The sequence below is a fragment of the Oncorhynchus nerka genome, unplaced genomic scaffold (genome assembly GCF_034236695.1).
Source record: "Oncorhynchus nerka isolate Pitt River unplaced genomic scaffold, Oner_Uvic_2.0 unplaced_scaffold_922, whole genome shotgun sequence".
In the NCBI taxonomy this organism is placed as follows: Eukaryota; Metazoa; Chordata; class Actinopteri; order Salmoniformes; family Salmonidae; genus Oncorhynchus; species Oncorhynchus nerka.
Genome location: NW_027040382.1, coordinates 218,510 through 241,603, shown reverse-complemented (window position 1 = coordinate 241,603; position 23,094 = coordinate 218,510). Strand labels below are relative to the sequence as shown.

At 46.3% G+C, this 23,094-nt stretch overlaps 2 protein-coding genes across 2 annotated transcripts in view; both read left to right on the top strand.

The window, feature by feature from the left end:
• Positions 1–19,713, top strand: part of LOC135570696 (mucin-5AC-like) — a gene marked incomplete at its 5' end in the record, with an annotated part of 42,479 nt that extends 22,766 nt beyond the window's left edge. The window contains 4 exons of the mRNA XM_065016651.1: positions 4,992–5,114; positions 8,435–8,556; positions 16,373–16,485; positions 18,207–19,713. Coding sequence (XP_064872723.1) covers positions 4,992–5,114; positions 8,435–8,556; positions 16,373–16,485; positions 18,207–19,618 — 1,770 coding nt within the window. The remainder of the gene's footprint in view (positions 1–4,991; positions 5,115–8,434; positions 8,557–16,372; positions 16,486–18,206) is intronic.
• A 1,542-nt stretch (positions 19,714–21,255) lies between these two features.
• The window catches only part of LOC135570695 (puratrophin-1-like), a 15,549-nt gene continuing 13,710 nt past the window's right edge, over positions 21,256–23,094 (top strand). Inside the window, exon 1 of the mRNA XM_065016650.1 lies at positions 21,256–21,837. Coding sequence (XP_064872722.1) covers positions 21,774–21,837 — 64 coding nt within the window. The 5' untranslated portion in view covers positions 21,256–21,773. The remainder of the gene's footprint in view (positions 21,838–23,094) is intronic.

The following is a 23,094-nucleotide window of genomic DNA, read 5'->3' as shown; positions in this document are numbered from 1 at the left end:
ATTTATTTACTCAGTCTCCTTCTCCTTCTCCTTCTCCATCTCTCCTGTAGTTGATTTATTTACTCAGTCTCCTTCTCCCTCTCTCCTGTAGTTGATTTATTTACTCAGTCTCCTTCTCCTTCTCCATCTCTCCTGTAGTTGATTTATTTACTCAGTCTCCTTCTCCATCTCTCCAGTAGTTGATTTATTTACTCAGTCTCCTTCTCCTTCTCCTTCTCCATCTCTCCTGTAGTTGATTTATTTACTCAGTCTCCTTCTCCATCTCTCCTGTAGTTGATTTATTTACTCAGTCTCCCCTCCTTCTCCTTCTCTCCTGTAGTTGATTTATTTACTCAGTCTCCTTCTCCTTCTCTCCTGTAGTTGATTTATTGACTCAGTCTCCTTCTCCTTCTCTCCTGTAAGTTGATTTATTTACTCAGTCTCCTTCTCCTTCTCCTCTCTCCTGTAGTTGATTTATTTACTCAGTCTCCTTCTCCATCTCCATCTCTCCTGTAGTTGATTTATTTACTCAGTCTCCTTCTCCATCTCTCCTGTAGTTGATTTATTTACTCAGTCTCCTTCTCCATCTCCATCTCTCCTGTAGTTGATTTATTTACTCAGTCTCCCTCTCCTTCTCCTTCTCCATCTCTCCTGTAGTTGATTTATTTACTCAGTCTCCTTCTCCATCTCCATCTCTCCTGTAGTTGATTTATTTACTCAGTCTCCTTCTCCTTCTCCATCTCTCCTGTAGTTGATTTATTTACTCAGTCTCCATCTCTCCTGTAGTTGATTTATTTACTCAGTCTCCCCTCTCCATCTCTCCTGTAGTTGATTTATTTACTCAGTCTCCTTCTCCATCTCTCCTGTAGTTGATTTATTTACTCAGTCTCCTTCTCCATCTCTCCTGTAGTTGATTTATTTACTCAGTCTCCCTCTCCTTCTCTCCTGTAGTTGATTTATTTACTCAGTCTCCTTCTCCTTCTCCTTCTCCATCTCTCCTGTAGTTGATTTATTTACTCAGTCTCCTTCTCCTTCTCCTTCTCCATCTCTCCTGTAGTTGATTTATTTACTCAGTCTCCTTCTCCATCTCTCCTGTAGTTGATTTATTTACTCAGTCTCCTTCTCCATCTCTCCTGTAGTTGATTTATTTACTCAGTCTCCATCTCTCCTGTAGTTGATTTATTTACCCAGTCTCCTTCTCCATCTCTCCTGTAGTTGATTTATTTACTCAGTCTCCATCTCTCCTGTAGTTGATGTATTTACTCAGTCTCCTTCTCCTTCTCTCCTGTAGTTGATTTATTTACTCAGTCTCCTTCTCCTTCTCCTTCTCTCCTGTAGTTGATTTATTTACTCAGTCTCCTTCTCCTTCTCTCCTGTAGTTGATTTATTTACTCAGTCTCCTTCTCCTTCTCCATCTCTCCTGTAGTTGATTTATTTACTCAGTCTCCTTCTCCATCTCTCCTGTAGTTGATTTATTTACTCAGTCTCCTTCTCCATCTCTCCTGTAGTTGATTTATTTACTCAGTCTCCTTCTCCATCTCTCCTGTAGTTGATTTATTTACTCAGTCTCCTTCTCCTTCTCCTTCTCCATCTCTCCTGTAGTTGATTTATTTACTCAGTCTCCTTCTCCATCTCTCCTGTAGTTGATTTATTTACTCAGTCTCCTTCTCCATCTCTCCTGTAGTTGATTTATTTACTCAGTCTCCTTCTCCATCTCTCCTGTAGTTGATTTATTTACTCAGTCTCCTTCTCCATCTCTCCTGTAGTTGATTTATTTACTCAGTCTCCTTCTCCATCTCTCCTGTAGTTGATTTATTTACTCAGTCTCCTTCTCCATCTCTCCTGTAGTTGATTTATTTACTCAGTCTCCTTCTCCTTCTCCATCTCTCCTGTAGTTGATTTATTTACTCAGTCTCCCTCTCCTTCTCCTTCTCTCCTGTAGTTGATTTATTTACTCAGTCTCCTTCTCCTTCTCCTTCTCCATCTCTCCTGTAGTTGATTTATTTACTCAGTCTCCTTCTCCTTCTCCATCTCTCCTGTAGTTGATTTATTTACTCAGTCTCCTTCTCCTTCTCCATCTCTCCTGTAGTTGATTTATTTACTCAGTCTCCTTCTCCTTCTCCTTCTCTCCTGTAGTTGATTTATTTACTCAGTCTCCTTCTCCTTCTCTCCTGTAAGTTGATTTATTTACTCAGTCTCCTTCTCCTTCTCCCTCTCTCCTGTAGTTGATTTATTTACTCAGTCTCCTTCTCCATCTCCATCTCTCCTGTAGTTGATTTATTTACTCAGTCTCCTTCTCCATCTCTCCTGTAGTTGATTTATTTACTCAGTCTCCTTCTCCATCTCCATCTCTCCTGTAGTTGATTTATTTACTCAGTCTCCCTCTCCTTCTCCTTCTCCATCTCTCCTGTAGTTGATTTATTTACTCAGTCTCCCTCTCCTTCTCCATCTCTCCTGTAGTTGATTTATTTACTCAGTCTCCTTCTCCATCTCCATCTCTCCTGTAGTTGATTTATTTACTCAGTCTCCTTCTCCATCTCTCCTGTAGTTGATTTATTTACTCAGTCTCCTTCTCCTTCTCCTTCTCCATCTCTCCTGTAGTTGATTTATTTACTCAGTCTCCTTCTCCATCTCTCCTGTAGTTGATTTATTTACTCAGTCTCCTTCTCCATCTCTCCTGTAGTTGATTTATTTACTCAGTCTCCTTCTCCTTCTCTCCTGTAGTTGATTTATTTACTCAGTCTCCTTCTCCTTCTCCATCTCTCCTGTAGTTGATGTATTTACTCAGTCTCCTTCTCCTTCTCCTTCTCCATCTCTCCTGTAGTTGATGTATTTACTCAGTCTCCTTCTCCTTCTCTCCTGTAGTTGATTTATTTACTCAGTCTCCTTCTCCTTCTCCTTCTCTCCTGTAGTTGATGTATTTACTCAGTCTCCTTCTCCTTCTCTCCTGTAGTTGATTTATTTACTCAGTCTCCTTCTCCTTCTCCATCTCTCCTGTAGTTGATTTATTTACTCAGTCTCCCTCTCCTTCTCCTTCTCTCCTGTAGTTGATTTATTTACTCAGTCTCCTTCTCCTTCTCCATCTCTCCTGTAGTTGATTTATTTACTCAGTCTCCCTCTCCTTCTCCATCTCTCCTGTAGTTGATTTATTTACTCAGTCTCCTTCTCCTTCTCTCCTGTAGTTGATTTATTTACTCAGTCTCCTTCTCCTTCTCCTTCTCTCCTGTAGTTGATGTATTTACTCAGTCTCCTTCTCCTTCTCTCCTGTAGTTGATTTATTTACTCAGTCTCCTTCTCCTTCTCCATCTCTCCTGTAGTTGATTTATTTACTCAGTCTCCCTCTCCTTCTCCTTCTCTCCTGTAGTTGATTTATTTACTCAGTCTCCTTCTCCTTCTCCATCTCTCCTGTAGTTGATTTATTTACTCAGTCTCCTTCTCCATCTCTCCTGTAGTTGATTTATTTACCCAGTCTCCTTCTCCATCTCTCCTGTAGTTGATTTATTTACCCAGTCTCCTTCTCCATCTCTCCTGTAGTTGATTTATTTACTCAGTCTCCTTCTCCTTCTCTCCTGTAGTTGATTTATTTACTCAGTCTCCTTCTCCATCTCTCCTGTAGTTGATTTATTTACTCAGTCTCCTTCTCCATCTCTCCTGTAGTTGATTTATTTACTCAGTCTCCTTCTCCTTCTCTCCTGTAGTTGATTTATTTACTCAGTCTCCTTCTCCTTCTCTCCTGTAGTTGATTTATTTACTCAGTCTCCATCTCCATCTCTCCTGTAGTTGATTTATTTACTCAGTCTCCTTCTCCATCTCTCCTGTAGTTGATTTATTTACTCAGTCTCCTTCTCCATCTCCATCTCTCCTGTAGTTGATTTATTTACTCAGTCTCCTTCTCCATCTCTCCTGTAGTTGATTTATTTACCCAGTCTCCTTCTCCTTCTCTCCTGTAGTTGATTTATTTACTCAGTCTCCTTCTCCATCTCTCCTGTAGTTGATTTATTTACTCAGTCTCCTTCTCCATCTCTCCTGTAGTTGATTTATTTACTCAGTCTCCTTCTCCTTCTCCATCTCTCCTGTAGTTGATTTATTTACTCAGTCTCCTTCTCCATCTCTCCTGTAGTTGATTTATTTACTCAGTCTCCTTCTCCATCTCTCCTGTAGTTGATTTATTTACTCAGTCTCCTTCTCCTTCTCCATCTCTCCTGTAGTTGATTTATTTACTCAGTCTCCTTCTCCTTCTCTCCTGTAGTTGATTTATTTACTCAGTCTCCCTCTCCTTCTCCATCTCTCCTGTAGTTGATTTATTTACTCAGCCTCCCTCTCCTTCTCCATCTCTCCTGTAGTTGATTTATTTACTCAGTCTCCCTCTCCTTCTCCATCTCTCCTGTAGTTGATTTATTTACTCAGTCTCCCTCTCCATCTCTCCTGTAGTTGATTTATTTACTCAGTCTCCTTCTCCTTCTCTCCTGTAGTTGATTTATTTACTCAGTCTCCTTCTCCTTCTCTCCTGTAGTTGATTTATTTACTCAGTCTCCCTCTCCTTCTCCATCTCTCCTGTAGTTGATTTATTTACTCAGTCTCCCTCTCCTTCTCCATCTCTCCTGTAGTTGATTTATTTACTCAGTCTCCCTCTCCTTCTCCATCTCTCCTGTAGTTGATTTATTTACTCAGTCTCCCTCTCCTTCTCCATCTCTCCTGTAGTTGATTTATTTACTCAGTCTCCCTCTCCATCTCTCCTGTAGTTGATTTATTTACTCAGTCTCCTTCTCCTTCTCCATCTCTCCTGTAGTTGATTTATTTACTCAGTCTCCCTCTCCATCTCTCCTGTAGTTGATTTATTTACTCAGTCTCCTTCTCCATCTCTCCAGTAGTTGATTTATTTACTCAGTCTCCTTCTCCTTCTCCTTCTCTCCTGTAGTTGATTTATTTACTCAGTCTCCCTCTCCTTCTCCCTCTCTCCTGTAGTTGATTTATTTACTCAGTCTCCCTCTCCATCTCCATCTCTCCTGTAGTTCCCGTACTGCGGCCTGTTATTCCGGCACCAGGGCTGGCCTCTGTGTCTCCACGACAAGGTGATCATCCAGCTCTCTCCTCTGGACCCACGTGTCCTCCGCCCCGGGGACTTCTACCTACAGGTATCAAACATACCTGTTTTCGTGGTCTGACTTTATTCTACCTACAGGTATCAAACATACCTGTTTTCATGGTCTGACTTTATTCTACCTACAGGTATCAAACATACCTGTTTTCATTACTGAACAGAGAGAGGAAGACAGTGGGGATCTGTTCTGACTTTATTGAACAGAGAGAGGGAGACAGTGGGGATCTGTTCTGACTTTATTGAACAGAGAGAGAGAGAGGAAGACAGTGGGGATCTGTTCTGACTTTATTGAACAGAGAGAGGATGACAGTGGGGATCTGTTCTGACTTTATTGAACAGAGAGAGAGGAAGACAGTGGGGATCTGTTCTGACTTTATTGAACAGAGAGCGGGAGGATGGCAGTGGGGATCTGTTCTGACTTTATTGAACAGAGAGAGAGGAAGACAGTGGGGATCTGTTCTGACTTTATTGAACAGAGAGAGAGGAACTGAGCTGTTCATCCCCTCCTCCTGATTATAACCACAGCCAATCTTGTCTGAGCTGTTCATCCCCTCCTGATTATAACCACAGCCAGTCTTGTCTGAGCTGTTCATTCCCTCCTGATTATAACCACAGCCAGTCTTGTCTGAGCTGTTCATTCCCTCCTGATTATAACCACAGCCAGTCTTGTCTGAGCTGTTCATCCCCTCCTGATTATAACCACAGCCAGTCTTGTCTGAGCTGTTCATCCCCCCCTGATTATAACCACAGCCAGTCTTGTCTGAGCTGTTCATCCCCTCCTCCTGATTATAACCACAGCCAGTCTTGTCTGAGCTGTTCATCCCCCCCTGATTATAACCACAGCCAGTCTTGTCTGAGCTGTTCATCCCCCCCTGATTATAACCACAGCCAGTCTTGTCTGAGCTGTTCATCCCCTCCTGATTATAACCACAGCCAGTCTTGTCTGAGCTGTTCATCCCCTCCTGATTATAACCACAGCCAGTCTTGTCTGAGCTGTTCATTCCCCTCCTGATTATAACCACAGCCAGTCTTGTCTGAGCTGTTCATTCCCTCCTGATTATAACCACAGCCAGTCTTGTCTGAGCTGTTCATCCCCTCCTCCTGATTATAACCACAGCCAGTCTTGTCTGAGCTGTTCATTCCCTCCTGATTATAACCACAGCCAGTCTTGTCTGAGCTGTTCATCCCCTCCTGATTATAACCACAGCCAGTCTTGTCTGAGCTGTTCATCCCCTCCTGATTATAACCACAGCCAGTCTTGTCTGAGCTGTTCATCCCCTCCTCCTGATTATAACCACAGCCAGTCTTGTCTGAGCTGTTCATCCCCCCCTGATTATAACCACAGCCAGTCTTGTCTGAGCTGTTCATTCCCTCCTCCTGATTATAACCACAGCCAGTCTTGTCTGAGCTGTTCATTCCCTCCTGATTATAACCACAGCCAGTCTTGTCTGAGCTGTTCATTCCCTCCTGATTATAACCACAGCCAGTCTTGTCTGAGCTGTTCATTCCCTCCTGATTATAACCACAGCCAGTCTTGTCTGAGCTGTTCATCCCCTCCTGATTATAACCACAGCCAGTCTTGTCTGAGCTGTTCATTCCCCCCTGATTATAACCACAGCCAGTCTTGTCTGAGCTGTTCATTCCCTCCTGATTATAACCACAGCCAGTCTTGTCTGAGCTGTTCATTCCCTCCTGATTATAACCACAGCCAGTCTTGTATGAGCTGTTCATTCCCTCCTGATTATAACCACAGCCAGTCTTGTCTGAGCTGTTCATTCCCTCCTGATTATAACCACAGCCAGTCTTGTATGAGCTGTTCATTCCCTCCTGATTATAACCACAGCCAGTCTTGTCTGAGCTGTTCATCCCCTCCTGATTATAACCACAGCCAGTCTTGTCTGAGCTGTTCATTCCCCCCTGATTATAACCACAGCCAGTCTTGTCTGAGCTGTTCATTCCCTCCTGATTATAACCACAGCCAGTCTTGTCTGAGCTGTTCATTCCCTCCTGATTATAACCACAGCCAGTCTTGTATGAGCTGTTCATTCCCTCCTGATTATAACCACAGCCAGTCTTGTCTGAGCTGTTCATTCCCTCCTGATTATAACCACAGCCAGTCTTGTATGAGCTGTTCATTCCCTCCTGATTATAACCACAGCCAGTCTTGTCTGAGCTGTTCATTCCCTCCTCCTGATTATAACCACAGCCAGTCTTGTCTGAGCTGTTCATTCCCTCCTGATTATAACCACAGCCAGTCTTGTCTGAGCTGTTCATTCCCTCCTCCTGATTATAACCACAGCCAGTCTTGTCTGAGCTGTTCATTCCTCCTGATTATAACCACAGCCAGTCTTGTCTGAGCTGTTCATTCCCTCCTGATTATAACCACAGCCAGTCTTGTCTGAGCTGTTCATTCCCCTCCTCCTGATTATAACCACAGCCAGTCTTGTCTGAGCTGTTCATTCCCTCCTCCTGATTATAACCACAGCCAGTCTTGTCTGAGCTGTTCATTCCCTCCTGATTATAACCACAGCCAGTCTTGTCTGAGCTGTTCATCCCCCCTGATTATAACCACAGCCAGTCTTGTCTGAGCTGTTCATTCCCTCCTCCTGATTATAACCACAGCCAGTCTTGTCTGAGCTGTTCATTCCCTCCTGATTATAACCACAGCCAGTCTTGTCTGAGCTGTTCATCCCCTCCAGATTATAACCACAGCCAGTCTTGTCTGAGCTGTTCATCCCCTCCTGATTATAACCACAGCCAGTCTTGTCTGAGCTGTTCATCCCCTCCTGATTATAACCACAGCCAGTCTTGTCTGAGCTGTTCATTCCCTCCTGATTATAACCACAGCCAGTCTTGTCTGAGCTGTTCATCCCCTCCTGATTATAACCACAGCCAGTCTTGTCTGAGCTGTTCATCCCCTCCTGATTATAACCACAGCCAGTCTTGTCTGAGCTGTTCATCCCCTCCTGATTATAACCACAGCCAGTCTTGTCTGAGCTGTTCATCCCCTCCTGATTATAACCACAGCCAGTCTTGTCTGAGCTGTTCATCCCCTCCTGATTATAACCACAGCCAGTCTTGTCTGAGCTGTTCATTCCCTCCTGATTATAACCACAGCCAGTCTTGTCTGAGCTGTTCATCCCCTCCTGATTATAACCACAGCCAGTCTTGTCTGAGCTGTTCATCCCCTCCTCCTGATTATAACCACAGCAGACCAACATGAGAAATAAACCTGTAGATTTTTATTTCATGTTAAATCCTCAGTCGTTTTTTAATGTGTCTGTTGTTGTTTTCAAATGGCTCCTTTTATATTGTATGTAGAATAAGTCTACTAAAATCCATGTTTTCATTCAGGTGGCATCGCCCTCTGTCTCCCCCAGCTCTTCCTCCACCAACACCCCCAACTCCTCCTCCACCAACACCCCCGGCTCCTCCTCCACCAACACCCCCGGCTCCTCCTCCACCAACACCCCCAGGTGAGACATCCCCTCTCATTCTTTGGCTCTCCGTCTCTCAGCTCTCTCTTTCTACACTGAACTTATCAAGGCACAAGGCGAGACCCAGCTGGAGACACAGGAGGCAGATGGTTGGAGTCTTACAATGTTTATTTCATCAAGAGAATGGGTGTGGACAGGCAAAAGGTCACAACCAGTTCAGAGTCCTATAGGTACCGAAGGGCAGGCAGACTCAAGGTCAGGGCAGGCAGATTCAAGTTCAGGGCAGCCAGATTCAAGGTCAGGGCAGGCAGATTCAAGGTCAGGGCAGTGGTCAAAACCGGGAAGACTAGCAAAAGGAGTAATGGGGAAAAACACACTGGTTGACTTGACTAAACGTACAAGACGAACTGGTACAGAGAGACAGGAAACACAGGGATACATACACTGGCACAGAGAGACAGGAAACACAGGGATAAATACACTGGTACAGAGAGACAGGAAACACAGGGATAAATACACTGGTACAGAGAGACAGGAAACACAGGGATAAATACACTGGAACAGAGAGACAGGAAACACAGGGATAAATACACTGGGACAGAGAGACAGGAAACACAGGGATAAATACACTGGGACAGAGAGACAGGAAACACAGGGATAAATACACTGGTACAGAGAGACAGGAAACACAGGGATTAATACACTGGCACAGAGAGACAGGAAACACAGGGATAAATACACTGGTACAGAGAGACAGGAAACACAGGGATAAATACACTGGTACAGAGAGACAGGAAACACAGGGATAAATACACTGGTACAGAGAGACAGGAAACACAGGGATAAATACACTGGTACAGAGAGACAGGAAACACAGGGATGAATACACTGGTACAGAGAGACAGGAAACACAGGGATAAATACACTGGCACAGAGAGACAGGAAACACAGGGATAAATACACTGGTACAGAGAGACAGGAAACACAGGGATGAATACACTGGTACAGAGAGACAGGAAACACAGGGATAAATACACTGGTACAGAGAGACAGGAAACACAGGGATAAATACACTGGTACAGAGAGACTGGAAACAGGGATAAATACACTGGTACAGAGAGACAGGAAACACAGGGATAAATACACTGGTACAGAGAGACAGGAAACACAGGGATAAATACACTGGTACAGAGAGACAGGAAACACAGGGATAAATACACAGAGAGACAGGAAACACAGGGATAAATACACTGGTACAGAGAGACAGGAAACACAGGGATAAATACACTGGGACAGAGAGACAGGAAACACAGGGATAAATACACTGGTAGAGAGAGACAGGAAACACAGGGATAAATACACTGGTACAGAGAGACAGGAAACACAGGGATTCATACACTGGTACAGAGAGACAGGAAACACAGGGATAAATACACTGGCACAGAGAGACAGGAAACACAGGGATAAATACACTGGTACAGAGAGACAGGAAACACAGGGATGAATACACTGGTACAGAGAGACAGGAAACACAGGGATAAATACACTGGTACAGAGAGACAGGAAACACAGGGATAAATACACTGGTACAGAGAGACTGGAAACACAGGGATAAATACACTGGTACAGAGAGACAGGAAACACAGGGATAAATACACTGGTACAGAGAGACAGGAAACACAGGGATAAATACACTGGTACAGAGAGACAGGAAACACAGGGATAAATACACAGAGAGACAGGAAACACAGGGATAAATACACTGGTACAGAGAGACAGGAAACACAGGGATTCATACACTGGTACAGAGAGACAGGAAACACAGGGATAAATACACTGGTACAGAGAGACAGGAAACACAGGGATAAATACACTGGTACAGAGAGACAGGAAACACAGGGATAAATACACTGGTACAGAGAGACAGGAAACACAGGGATAAATACACTGGGACAGAGAGACAGGAAACACAGGGATAAATACACTGGTACAGAGAGACAGGAAACACAGGGATAAATACACTGGTACAGAGAGACAGGAAACACAGGGATAAATACACTGGTACAGAGAGACAGGAAACACAGGGATAAATACACTGGCACAGAGAGACAGGAAACACAGGGATAAATACACTGGTACAGAGAGACAGGAAACACAGGGATGAATACACTGGTACAGAGAGACAGGAAACACAGGGATAAATACACTGGTACAGAGAGACAGGAAACACAGGGATAAATACACTGGTACAGAGAGACTGGAAACACAGGGATAAATACACTGGTACAGAGAGACAGGAAACACAGGGATAAATACACTGGTACAGAGAGACAGGAAACACAGGGATAAATACACTGGTACAGAGAGACAGGAAACACAGGGATAAATACACAGAGAGACAGGAAACACAGGGATAAATACACTGGTACAGAGAGACAGGAAACACAGGGATAAATACACTGGGACAGAGAGACAGGAAACACAGGGATAAATACACTGGTAGAGAGAGACAGGAAACACAGGGATAAATACACTGGTACAGAGAGACAGGAAACACAGGGATAAATACACTGGTACAGAGAGACAGGAAACACAGGGATAAATACACTGGTACAGAGAGACAGGAAACACAGGGATAAATACACTGGTACAGAGAGACAGGAAACACAGGGATAAATACACAGAGAGACAGGAAACACAGGGATAAATACACTGGGACAGAGAGAGAGGAAACACAGGGATAAATACACTGGGACAGAGAGACAGGAAACACAGGGATAAATACACTGGTACAGAGAGACAGGAAACACAGGGATAAATACACTGGTACAGAGAGACAGGAAACACAGGGATAAATACACTGGTACAGAGAGACAGGAAACACAGGGATAAATACACTGGTACAGAGAGACAGGAAACACAGGGATAAATACACTGGCACAGAGAGACAGGAAACACAGGGATAAATACACTGGTACAGAGAGACAGGAAACACAGGGATAAATACACTGGTACAGAGAGACGGGAAACAGGGATAAATACACTGGTACAGAGAGACAGGAAACACAGGGATAAATACACTGGTACAGAGAGACAGGAAACACAGGGATAAATACACTGGTACAGAGAGACAGGAAACACAGGGATAAATACACTGGAACAGAGAGACAGGAAACACAGGGATAAATACACTGGGGCAGAGAGACAGGAAACACAGGGATAAATACACTGGTACAGAGAGACAGGAAACACAGGGATAAATACACTGGTACAGAGAGACAGGAAACACAGGGATAAATACACTGGTACAGAGAGACAGGAAACAGGGATAAATACACTGGTACAGAGAGACAGGAAACACAGGGATAAATACACTGGTACAGAGAGACAGGAAACACAGGGATAAATACACTGGTACAGAGAGACAGGAAACACAGGGATAAATACAATGGGACAGAGAGACAGGAAACACAGGGATAAATACACTGGCACAGAGAGACAGGAAACACAGGGATAAATACACTGGTACAGAGAGACAGGAAACACAGGGATAAATAGACTGGTACAGAGAGACAGGAAACACAGGGATAAATACACTGGTACAGAGAGACAGGAAACACAGGGATAAATACACTGGTACAGAGAGACAGGAAACACAGGGATAAATACACTGGTACAGAGAGACAGGAAACACAGGGATAAATACACTGGCACAGAGAGACAGGAAACACAGGGATAAATACACTGGTACAGAGAGACAGGAAACACAGGGATAAATACACTGGGACAGAGAGACAGGAAACACAGGGATAAATACACTGGTACAGAGAGACAGGAAACACAGGGATAAATACACTGGTACAGAGAGACAGGAAACACAGGGATAAATACACTGGCACAGAGAGACAGGAAACACAGGGATAAATACACTGGTACAGAGAGACAGGAAACACAGGGATAAATACACTGGGACAGAGAGACAGGAAACACAGGGATAAATACACTGTTACAGAGAGACAGGAAACACAGGGATAAATACACTGGTACAGAGAGACAGGAAACACAGGGATAAATACACTGGTACAGAGAGACAGGAAACACAGGGATAAATACACTGGTACAGAGAGACAGGAAACACAGGGATAAATACACTGGTACAGAGAGACAGGAAACACAGGGATAAATACACTGGGACAGAAAGACAGGAAACACAGGGATAAATACACTGGTACAGAGAGACAGGAAACACAGGGATAAATACACTGGAACAGAGAGACAGGAAACACAGGGATAAATACACTGGGACAGAGAGACAGGAAACACAGGGATAAATACACTGGTACAGAGAGACAGGAAACACAGGGATAAATACACTGGTACAGAGAGACAGGAAACACAGGGATAAATACACTGGTACAGAGAGACAGGAAACACAGGGATAAATACACTGGTACAGAGAGACAGGAAACACAGGGATAAATACACTGGCACAGAGAGACAGGAAACACAGGGATAAATACACTGGTACAGAGAGACAGGAAACACAGGGATAAATACACTGGTACAGAGAGACAGGAAACACAGGGATAAATACACTGGCACAGAGAGACAGGAAACACAGGGATAAATACACTGGCACAGAGAGACAGGAAACACAGGGATAAATACACTGGTACAGAGAGACAGGAAACACAGGGATAAATACAATGGGACAGAGAGACAGGAAACACAGGGATAAATACACTGGTACAGAGAGACAGGAAACACAGGGATAAATACACTGGGACAGAGAGACAGGAAACACAGGGATAAATACACTGGTACAGAGAGACAGGAAACACAGGGATAAATACACTGGTACAGAGAGACAGGAAACACAGGGATAAATACACTGGTACAGAGAGACAGGAAACACAGGGATAAATACACTGGTACAGAGAGACAGGAAACACAGGGATAAATACACTGGTACAGAGAGACAGGAAACACAGGGATACATACACTGGTACAGAGAGACAGGAAACACAGGGATAAATACACTGGTACAGAGAGACAGGAAACACAGGGATGAATACACTGGCACAGAGAGACAGGAAACACAGGGATTAATACACTGGTACAGAGAGACAGGAAACACAGGGATAAATACACTGGTACAGAGAGACAGGAAACACAGGGATAAATACACTGGGACAGAGAGACAGGAAACACAGGGATAAATACACTGGTAAAGAGACAGGAAACACAGGGATAAATACACCAGGGAAAATAAGCAACACCTGGAGGGGGTGGAGACAATCACAGGGACAGGTGAAACAGATCAGGGCGTGACAGAACTAAAATATAAACGCGACATATAAAGTTTTTGTCCCGTGTTTCATGAGCTGAAATAAAAGATCCCAGAAATGTTCCATACGGCACAAAAAGCTTATTTCTCTTCAATTTTGTGCACAATTTTGTTTCCATCCCTGTTTAGTGAACATTTCTACTTTGCCAAGATAATCCATCCACCTGACAGGTGTGGTATATCAAGAAGCTGATTAAACAGCATGATTATTACACAGGTGCACCTTGTGCTGGGAACAATAAAAGGCCACTTTATTAAAATGTGCAGTTTTGTCACACAATGCCACAGATGTCTGAAGTTTTGAGGGAGCGTACAATTGGCATGTTGACTGCAGGAATGTCCATATAGTAAGATACACAGACAATAAGATACACAAACTAAATAATTATAGAACGCTTGTGGATTGATATTAAGAGGCAAAGTGGAAAGCACCCATTGTTGTCATCAACATATTGTTGCATCTGCTGCATTGACCAATGGCGCTCCTTGTGTGACAAGGGGGCGGGGCTTGACGAGAGAGTCGACTCAAGTAGCGAGTAAACCATACAAACGAAATGACGTATCACATTTTACAAACCAAACATACCGTTATAGAAGGTAAAGTAAAAACCCAAAAACCGGTCCTTGCATCAATTGCCGGTATATTGTAAAATACGGTACACCGCTCAGCCCTAGTAAGGTAACCAGGTAACCTCTTTCTCTCACTACCCAAACCGGACGTGGTAACCGCGTTGCAAAATAAATGTCCACATACATGTTCTTCAATCATTGCACCCACGTCGCTCGCGCATCGCCAACGAACAGTCTGTGTTGCCAGGCAGCTAAAAATAGAAGTTGCTTCTATTTGTGACGCCGGACGCGATGCAAGTCCCGCCTCTCCCGTCTCCTCATTGGCTTTTAGAAGCATATACTGAACCCACGTGCCATCTCCTCATTGGTTATACCCACGTGGGTGATTGAAAGATGAACGGAGGTCGGTGGTGGTAATGCACCTTATTATGAAGGTTTGTTGCCAGTCGTCATATAAAGTCCAAAGAAGAAAAATAATCCTGGAAGGAGGAGAGATGACTAGAAACGATTCGGTTGACCGTTTTATGTGTGGATTAATTGTCGGAGTAGAGGAGCTTGTGCATTTTCAGGTAAAATAACAACTCAGTATTTATATCCTAGGACAAATTAGCTAGCAACTGCAAGCTAACTAGCTAAATAGGACAAATTAGCTAGCAACAGCAAGCTAACTAGCTAAATAGGACAAATTAGCTAGCAACAGCAAGCTAGCTAGCTAAATAGGATATGTTAGCTAGCAACTGCAAGCTAGCTAGCTAAATAGGACAAATTAGCTATCAACTGCAAGCTAACTAGCTAAATAGGACAAATTAGCTAGCAACAGCAAGCTAGCTAGCTAAATAGGACAAATTAGCTAGCAACAGCAAGCTAACTAGCTAAATAGGACAAATTAGCTAGCAACAGCAAGCTAGCTAGCTAAATAGGATAAGTTAGCTAGCAACTGCAAGCTAGCTAGCTAAATAGGACAAATTAGCTATCAACTGCAAGCTAACTAGCTTAATAGGACAAATTAGCTAGCAACAGCAAGCTAGCTAGCTAAATAGGACAAATTAGCTAGCAACAGCAAGCTAGCTAGCTAAATAGGATAAGTTAGCTAGCGACTGCAAGCTAGCTAGCTAAATAGGACAAATTAGCTAGCAACAGCAAGCTAGCTAGCTAAATAGGATAAGTTAGCTAGCAACAGCAAGCTAGCTAAATAGGACACATTAGCTAGCAACAGCAAGCTAGCTAGCTAAATAGGACACATTAGCTATCAACAGCAAGCTAGCTAGCTAAATAGGACACATTAGCTATCAACAGCAAGCTAGCTAGCTAAATAGGACACATTAGCTATCAACAGCAAGCTAGCTAACTAAATAGGACACATTAGCTATCAACAGCAAGCTAGCTAACTAAATAGGACACATTAGCTATCAACAGCAAGCTAGCTAGCTAAATTGCCATAAATGTTTAATGCTTTTCGACCTGTCCCCAAATTAATATAATTGGTTCAGTTTGTTTTGATATTTCAACCTGCGTGTCGTGATGACGTTTGGTGTGGGGGGGACAACATCAATTTGTGCACGATGGCAGACGCACACACGTGTCCAGTTTGGGCATGGTGTCTCTCTCTCCAGGCCACCCTGTATCATCCTGCGTTGTCTGGCCCCCAGTGGGCAGCAATGTAAGGTAACCGGGTAACCTCTCTCTCTCTCTCTCCCCCCCTCCAGCCCACCCTGTCTCATCCTGCGTTGTCTGGCCCCCAGTGGGCAGCAATGTAAGGTAACCGGGTAACCTCTCTCTCTCTCTCTCCCCCCCTCCAGCCCACCCTGTCTCATCATGCGTTGTCTGGCCCCCAGTGGGCAGCAATGTAAGGTAACCGGGTAACCTCTCTCTCTCTCTCTCTCTCCCCCCCTCCAGCCCACCCTGTCTCATCCTGCGTCTCTCTCTCCCCCCCTCCAGCCCACCCTGTCTCATCCTGCGCTGTCTGGCCCCCAGTGGGCAGCATGTAGAGGAGGTAAAGTTACCAGAGCTAGCCTACACCTCCCTGTTCACCATGGCCTGGCTCCACTCAGGTAAACTGCTCTGATTGGACACTGCCCTCTGCTTCAGCTCCTCCAACGTGTGTGTGTGTGTGTGTGTGTGTGTGTCTGTGTCTGTGTGTGTGTGTGTGTGTGTGTGTGTGTGTGTCTGTGTGTGTGTCTGTGTCTGTGTCTGTCTGTGTCTGTATCTGTGTGTGTGTGTGTGTGTGTGTGTCTGTGTCTGTGTGTCTGTGTCTGTCTGTGTGTGTCTGTGTCTGTGTCTGTCTGTGTGTGTGTCTGTGTGTGTGTGTGTGTGTGTGTGTGTGTCTGTGTCTGTGTCTGTCTGTGTCTGTGTGTGTCTGTGTCTGTGTCTGTGTGTCTGTGTGTGTGTCTGTGTGTGTGTGTGTGTGTCTGTGTCTGTGTGTGTCTGTGTGTGTGTGTGTCTGTGTCTGTGTGTGTGTGTGTGTGTGTCTGTGTGTGTGTGTGTGTGTGTGTGTGTGGTTATTCGGGCTGGGTTAATGCAGGGATCATCAACTAGTTTCAGCCGCGGGACGATTTTGTTCTGGAGCGGCTGGCCGAGGGGCTGGAACATAACTACTAGTAATTTGTAGACTGCAAATTGACCGCAAGAATCTCAAACAGATATAATTTTTGACTAAAACATTTTAATTTTCAAACATTGCTTACATTTGTATAGGATCACATCTACAATACACTCAGAAAGTATTCAGACCCCTTGACTTTTGTATAGGATCACATCTACAATACACTCAGAAAGTATTCAGACCCCTTGACTTTTGTATAGGATCACATCTACAATACACTCAGAAAGTATTCAGACCCTTGACTTTTGTATAGGATCACATCTACAATACACTCAGAAAGTATTCAGACCCCTTGACTTTTGTATAGGATCACATCTACAATACACTCAGAAAGTATTCAGACCCCTTGACTTTTGTATAGGATCACATCTACAATACACTCAGAAAGTATTCAGACCCCTTGACTTTTGTATAGGATCACATCTACAATACACTCAGAAAGTATTCAGACCCCTTGACTTTTGTATAGGATCACATCTACAATACACTCAGAAAGTATTCAGACCCCTTGACTTTTGTATAGGATCACATCTACAATACATTCTGAAAGTATTCAGACCCCTTGACTTTTGTATAGGATCACATATACAATACATTCTGAAAGTATTCAGACCCCTTGACTTTTTCCACATTTTGTTACTTTACAGCCTTATTCTAAAATGGGTTAAATAAAAAAGAAATCCTCAGCAATCTACACACAATTCCCTATAATGACATCACAATACCCATAATGACATCACAATACCCCATAATGACATCACAATACCCCATAATGACATCACAATACCCCATAATGACATCGCAATACCCCATAATGAGGTCACAATACCCCATAATGAGGTCACAATACCCCATAATAACGTCACAATACCCCATAATGCATCACAATACCCCATAAAAAAACAAAAATACTTTTTTTACATAAGTATTCAGACCCTTTGCTGTGAGACTCTAAATTGATCTGTAAAATGTGGAAAAAGTCTAGGGGTCTGAATACTTTCTGAAGGCCCTGTATCTCTCTGCCTGGGATTACTTTGGAACACATTTCCAACATTAAAATCCCTAGGAGTTGATTGGCTGGTGTTTTTACAGTATTTCATGTCCAACAGAACACTTGGGGGGCTGTCAGTTTCTGTCTGGTGTGGATTAATACATTATTGTTATTCTCAGTCAACAGGGAACGGAGTGGAGCAGGAACGGAGACAAGGTCTGGGACAGGGTCTGGGACAGGGTCTGGGACAGGGTCGGGGACAGGGTCGGGGACAGGGTCAGGGACAGGGTCTGGGACAGGGCCTGGGACAGGGTCTGGGACAGGGTCTGAGACAGGGTCGGGGACAGGGTCTGAGACAGGGTCTGGGACAGGGTCTGGGACAGGGTCAGGGTTGGGGACAGGGTCGGGGACAGGGTCGGGGAGGACACTGTCCTACTGCCTCCTTTCTGCAGAGAACGACATCTTCAGAGTACCCTGGGAGGATGTAGTACACCCTCAGTTCATTAACAGACCCACGGCCATGGTGGCTGCACCTATCAGAGTCCCTACCAAGGGAGAAGGGGACGGGGGGAGGGAACAGGACGTCTTCAAGCCTTCGGATAGGGCCAGACGCATTTTGATTGACACATCCAAGGCCCAATGTGGAGAGAGTACGGAGGTGAAGCTCCTGCCACGGTTGAGACAGCCTATCGAGACCAGGGACGATGGGAAAGCAGCAGGAGAAGACGCTGAGGGAGAGTATGTTGAACTGGAAGAGATCTCTCTACCGCGCTTCTCTCCTCAGAAAGGATCCTTAACACAGTCTGTTAGTCTGAACTACAGGAACCTGCGTAAACCCTGGACTACAGCCCGACACCCCCCCAAAGCAACCCCCTCCCAGCCCGTTCATGCCCCGGTGAAAAGCAGCACTTTCTCCCAGTCCATGGTGTGTTCCAGACTCATCGAGGAATACCTGAACAACGACGTGTTTTCCCCTGTCATCCTCACCCCAACGGCCCCCACCTCCCCAACGGCCCCCACCTCCCCAACGGCCCCCACGGGCCCCATGGCCCCCACGGGCCCCATGGCCCCCACCTCCCCATGGCCCCCACCTCCCCTACGGCCCCCACCTCCCCAACGGCCCCCACCTCCCCCACGGCCCCCACCTCCCCCATGGCCCCCCACCTCCCCCATGGCCCCCACCTCCCCAACGGCCCCCACCCCCCCATGGCCCCCACCTCCCCAACGGCCCCCACCTCCCTTACGGCCCCCTCGGGCCCCATGGCCCCCACCTCCCCTACGGCCCCCACCTCCCCTATGGCCCCCACGGCCCCCATGGCCCCCACCTCCCCACGGCCCCCACCTCCCCTACGGCCCCCACCTCCCCTACGGCCCCCACCTCCCCAACGGCCCCCACCTCCCCAACGGCCCCCACGGGCCCCATGGCCCCCACCTCCCCTACGGCCCCCACGGGCCCCACCTCCCCAACGGCCCCCACCTCCCCTACGGCCCCCACGGGCCCCATGGCCCCCACCTCCCCTACGGCCCCCATGGCCCCCACCTCCCCTACGGTCCCCACCTCCCCTACGACCAGAGAGGGGGTCAGCGGTGAGGGGACAGCGTCGGACCGTACAGAAGGTAACGCTGCTCGTCTCCAGAGGCTAACACAACGTGTCTCTGAGCGTGTGTCTGAGTCTCACTGGTCAGTGTGTGACGGCACAGCCCTATCAGTGGAGGAGGTGTTAACCCAGTCACACAGTATAGTGGAGAGGGAAGAGTCTCTCAGTCACCCTCAGACTGACAGCATTGTTCACAGTGAGGAGACAGACAGAGTCCCAGAAGAGACAGGAACAGGGGAGGAGGTGGAGGAGAGGAGGGATAGGGGTTCAGAAACCAGGGCAGAGACAGAGGAGAGGAGGGATAGTGGTTCAGAAACCAGGACAGAGACAGAGGAGAGGAGGGATAGGGGTTCAGAAACCAGGACAGAGGAGAGGAGGGATAGGGGTTCAGAAACCAGGACAGAGACAGAGGAGAGGAGGGATAGTGGTTCTGAAACCAGGACAGAGACAGAGGAGAGGAGGGATAGTGGTTCAGAAACCAGGACAGAGGAGAGGAGGGATAGTGGTTCAGAAACCAGGACAGAGACAGAGGAGAGGGATAGTGGTTCAGAAACCAGGACAGAGACAGAGGAGAGAAGGGATAGGGGTTCAGAAACCAGGACAGAGACAGAGGAGAGGAGGGATAGTGGTTCAGAAACCAGGACAGAGACAGAGGAGAGGAGGGATAGTGGTTCAGAAACCAGGACAGAGACAGAGGAGAGGAGGGATAAGGGTTCAGAAACCAGGACAGAGACAGAGGAGAGGAGGGATAAGGGTTCAGATACCAGGACAGAGACAGAGGAGAGGAGGGATAAGGGATCAGAAACCAGGACAGAGGAGAGGAGGGATAAGGGTTCAGAAACCAGGACAGAGGAGAGGAGGGATAAGGGTTCAGAAACCAGGACAGAGACAGAGGGGGATCGGGGTTCAGAAACCAGGACAGAGGAGAGGAGGGATAGGGGTTCAGAAACCAGGACAGAGGAGAGGGATAGGGGTTCAGAAACCAGGACAGAGACAGAGGAGAGGAGGGATAGGGGTTCAGAAACCAGGACAGAGACAGAGGAGAGGAGGGATAAGGGTTCAGAAACCAGGACAGAGACAGAGGAGGGGGATAGGGGTTCAGAAACCAGGACAGAGACAGAGGAGAGGAGGGATAGGGGTTCAGAAACCAGGACAGAGGAGAGGAGGGATAAGGGTTCAGAAACCAGGACAGAGACAGAGGGGGATCGGGGTTCAGAAACCAGGACAGAGGAGAGGAGGGATAGGGGTTCAGAAACCAGGACAGAGGAGAGGGATAGGGGTTCAGAAACCAGGACAGAGACAGAGGAGAGGAGGGATAGGGGTTCAGAAACCAGGACAGAGACAGAGGAGAGGAGGGATAAGGGTTCAGAAACCAGGACAGAGACAGAGGGGGATAGGGGTTCAGAAACCAGGACAGAGACAGAGGAGAGGAGGGATAGGGGTTCAGAAACCAGGACAGAGACAGAGGATAGGAGGGATAGGGGTTCAGAAACCAGGACAGAGACAGAGGAGAGGAGGGATAGGGGTTCAGAAACCAGGACAGAGGAGAGGAGGGATAAGGGTTCAGAAACCAGGACAGAGACAGAGGAGAGGAGGGATAAGGGTTCAGAAACCAGGACAGAGACAGAAACCAGGACAGAGGAGAGGAGGGATAAGGGTTCAGAAACCAGGACAGAGACAGAGGAGAGGAGGGATAAGGGTTCAGAAACCAGGACAGAGACAGAGGAGAGGAGTAGCCATGTTGGCATCAGTGAGACAGAGACAGAGGAGAGGAGTAGCCATGTTGGCATCAGTGAGACAGAGACAGAGGAGAGGAGTAGCCATGTTGGCATCAGTGAGACAGAGACAGAGGAGAGGAGTAGCCATGTTGGCATCAGTGAGACAGAGACAGAGGAGAGGAGTAGCCATGTTGGCATCTTACAGGTGGTTGACACCGGTGAGACAGACTCTCACCATGATGACCCTGAGGTCTCCACCGGCCAATCAGACACTCCCCAAGGAGAGGACCAGACACTGAACACTCTGACCGAGACTCTCATACACTTAGCCCCCACTCCCACTCCCACTGACCACCAAACACCAACGCACTACACACCTTCCACTGAATCAGAGACTGAGAGACCGGAGGACAAGGAGGAGGAGGAGGAGATGGAGCAAGAGGAAGAGGAAGAGAACCACTCAGATACTGAGCCCCAAGAGAAAGAAGAGACAGGTACATATCTCTCCCTCCTTCATCCCTCGTTCATCCCTAAATCATCCACCATCCTCCCTTCATCCCTCGTTCATCCCTAAATCATCCACCATCCTCCCTCCATCCCTCGTTCATCCCTAAATCATCCACCATCCTCCCTCCATCCCTCGTTCATCCCTAAATCATCCACCATCCTCCCTAAATCATCCACCATCCTCCCTAAATCATCCACCATCCTCCCGTTCTGCACTGCTGCTTACCCCCCCTGCAAATACTTCTCCTGTTTAGCAGTCACTCCTGTTTAGCAGTCACTCCTGTTTAGCAGTCACACCTGTTTAGCAGTCACACCTGTTTAGCAGTCAGTCACCCCTGTTTAGCAGTCACCCTGTTTAGCAGTCACTCCTGTTTAGCAGTCACCCCTGTTTAGCATAGCAGTCACTCCTGTTTTAGCAGTCCTCCTGTTTAGCAGTCACCCTGTTTAGCAGTCACTCCTGTTTAGCATAGCAGTCACTCCTGTTTAGCAGTCACTCCTGTTTAGCAGTCACTCCTGTTTAGCAGTCACCTGTTTAGCAGTCACCCCTGTTTAGCATAGCAGTTCCTGTTTAGCAGTCACCCTGTTTAGCATAGCAGTCACTCCTGTTTTGCAGTCACTCCTGTTTAGCATAGCAGTCACTCCTGTTTAGCAGTCACTCCTGTTTAGCAGTCACTCCTGTTTAGCAGTCACTCCTGTTTAGCATAGCAGTCACTCCTGTTTAGCAGTCACTCCTGTTTAGCATAGCAGTCACTCCTGTTTAGCAGTCACTCCTGTTTAGCAGTCACTCCTGTTTAGCAGTCAGTCACTCCTGTTTAGCAGTCACTCCTGTTTTGCAGTCACTCCTGTTTAGCAGTCACTCCTGTTTAGCATAGCAGTCACTCCTGTTTTAGCAGTCACTCCTGTTTAGCAGTCACTCCTGCAGCAGTCACTCCTGTTTAGCAGTCACTCCACAGTCACTCCTGTTTAGCAGTCACCCCTGTTTAGCATAGCAGTCACTCCTGTTTAGCAGTCACTCCTGTTTAGCATAGCAGTCACTCCTGTTTAGCAGTCACACCTGTTTAGCATAGCAGTCACTCCTGTTTAGCAGTCACTCCTGTTTAGCATAGCAGTCACTCCTGTTTAGCATAGCAGTCACTCCTGTTTAGCAGTCACACCTGTTTAGCAGTCACTCCTGTTTAGCAGTCACTCCTGTTTAGCAGTCACCCCTGTTTAGCAGTCACTCCTGTTTAGCAGTCACTCCTGTT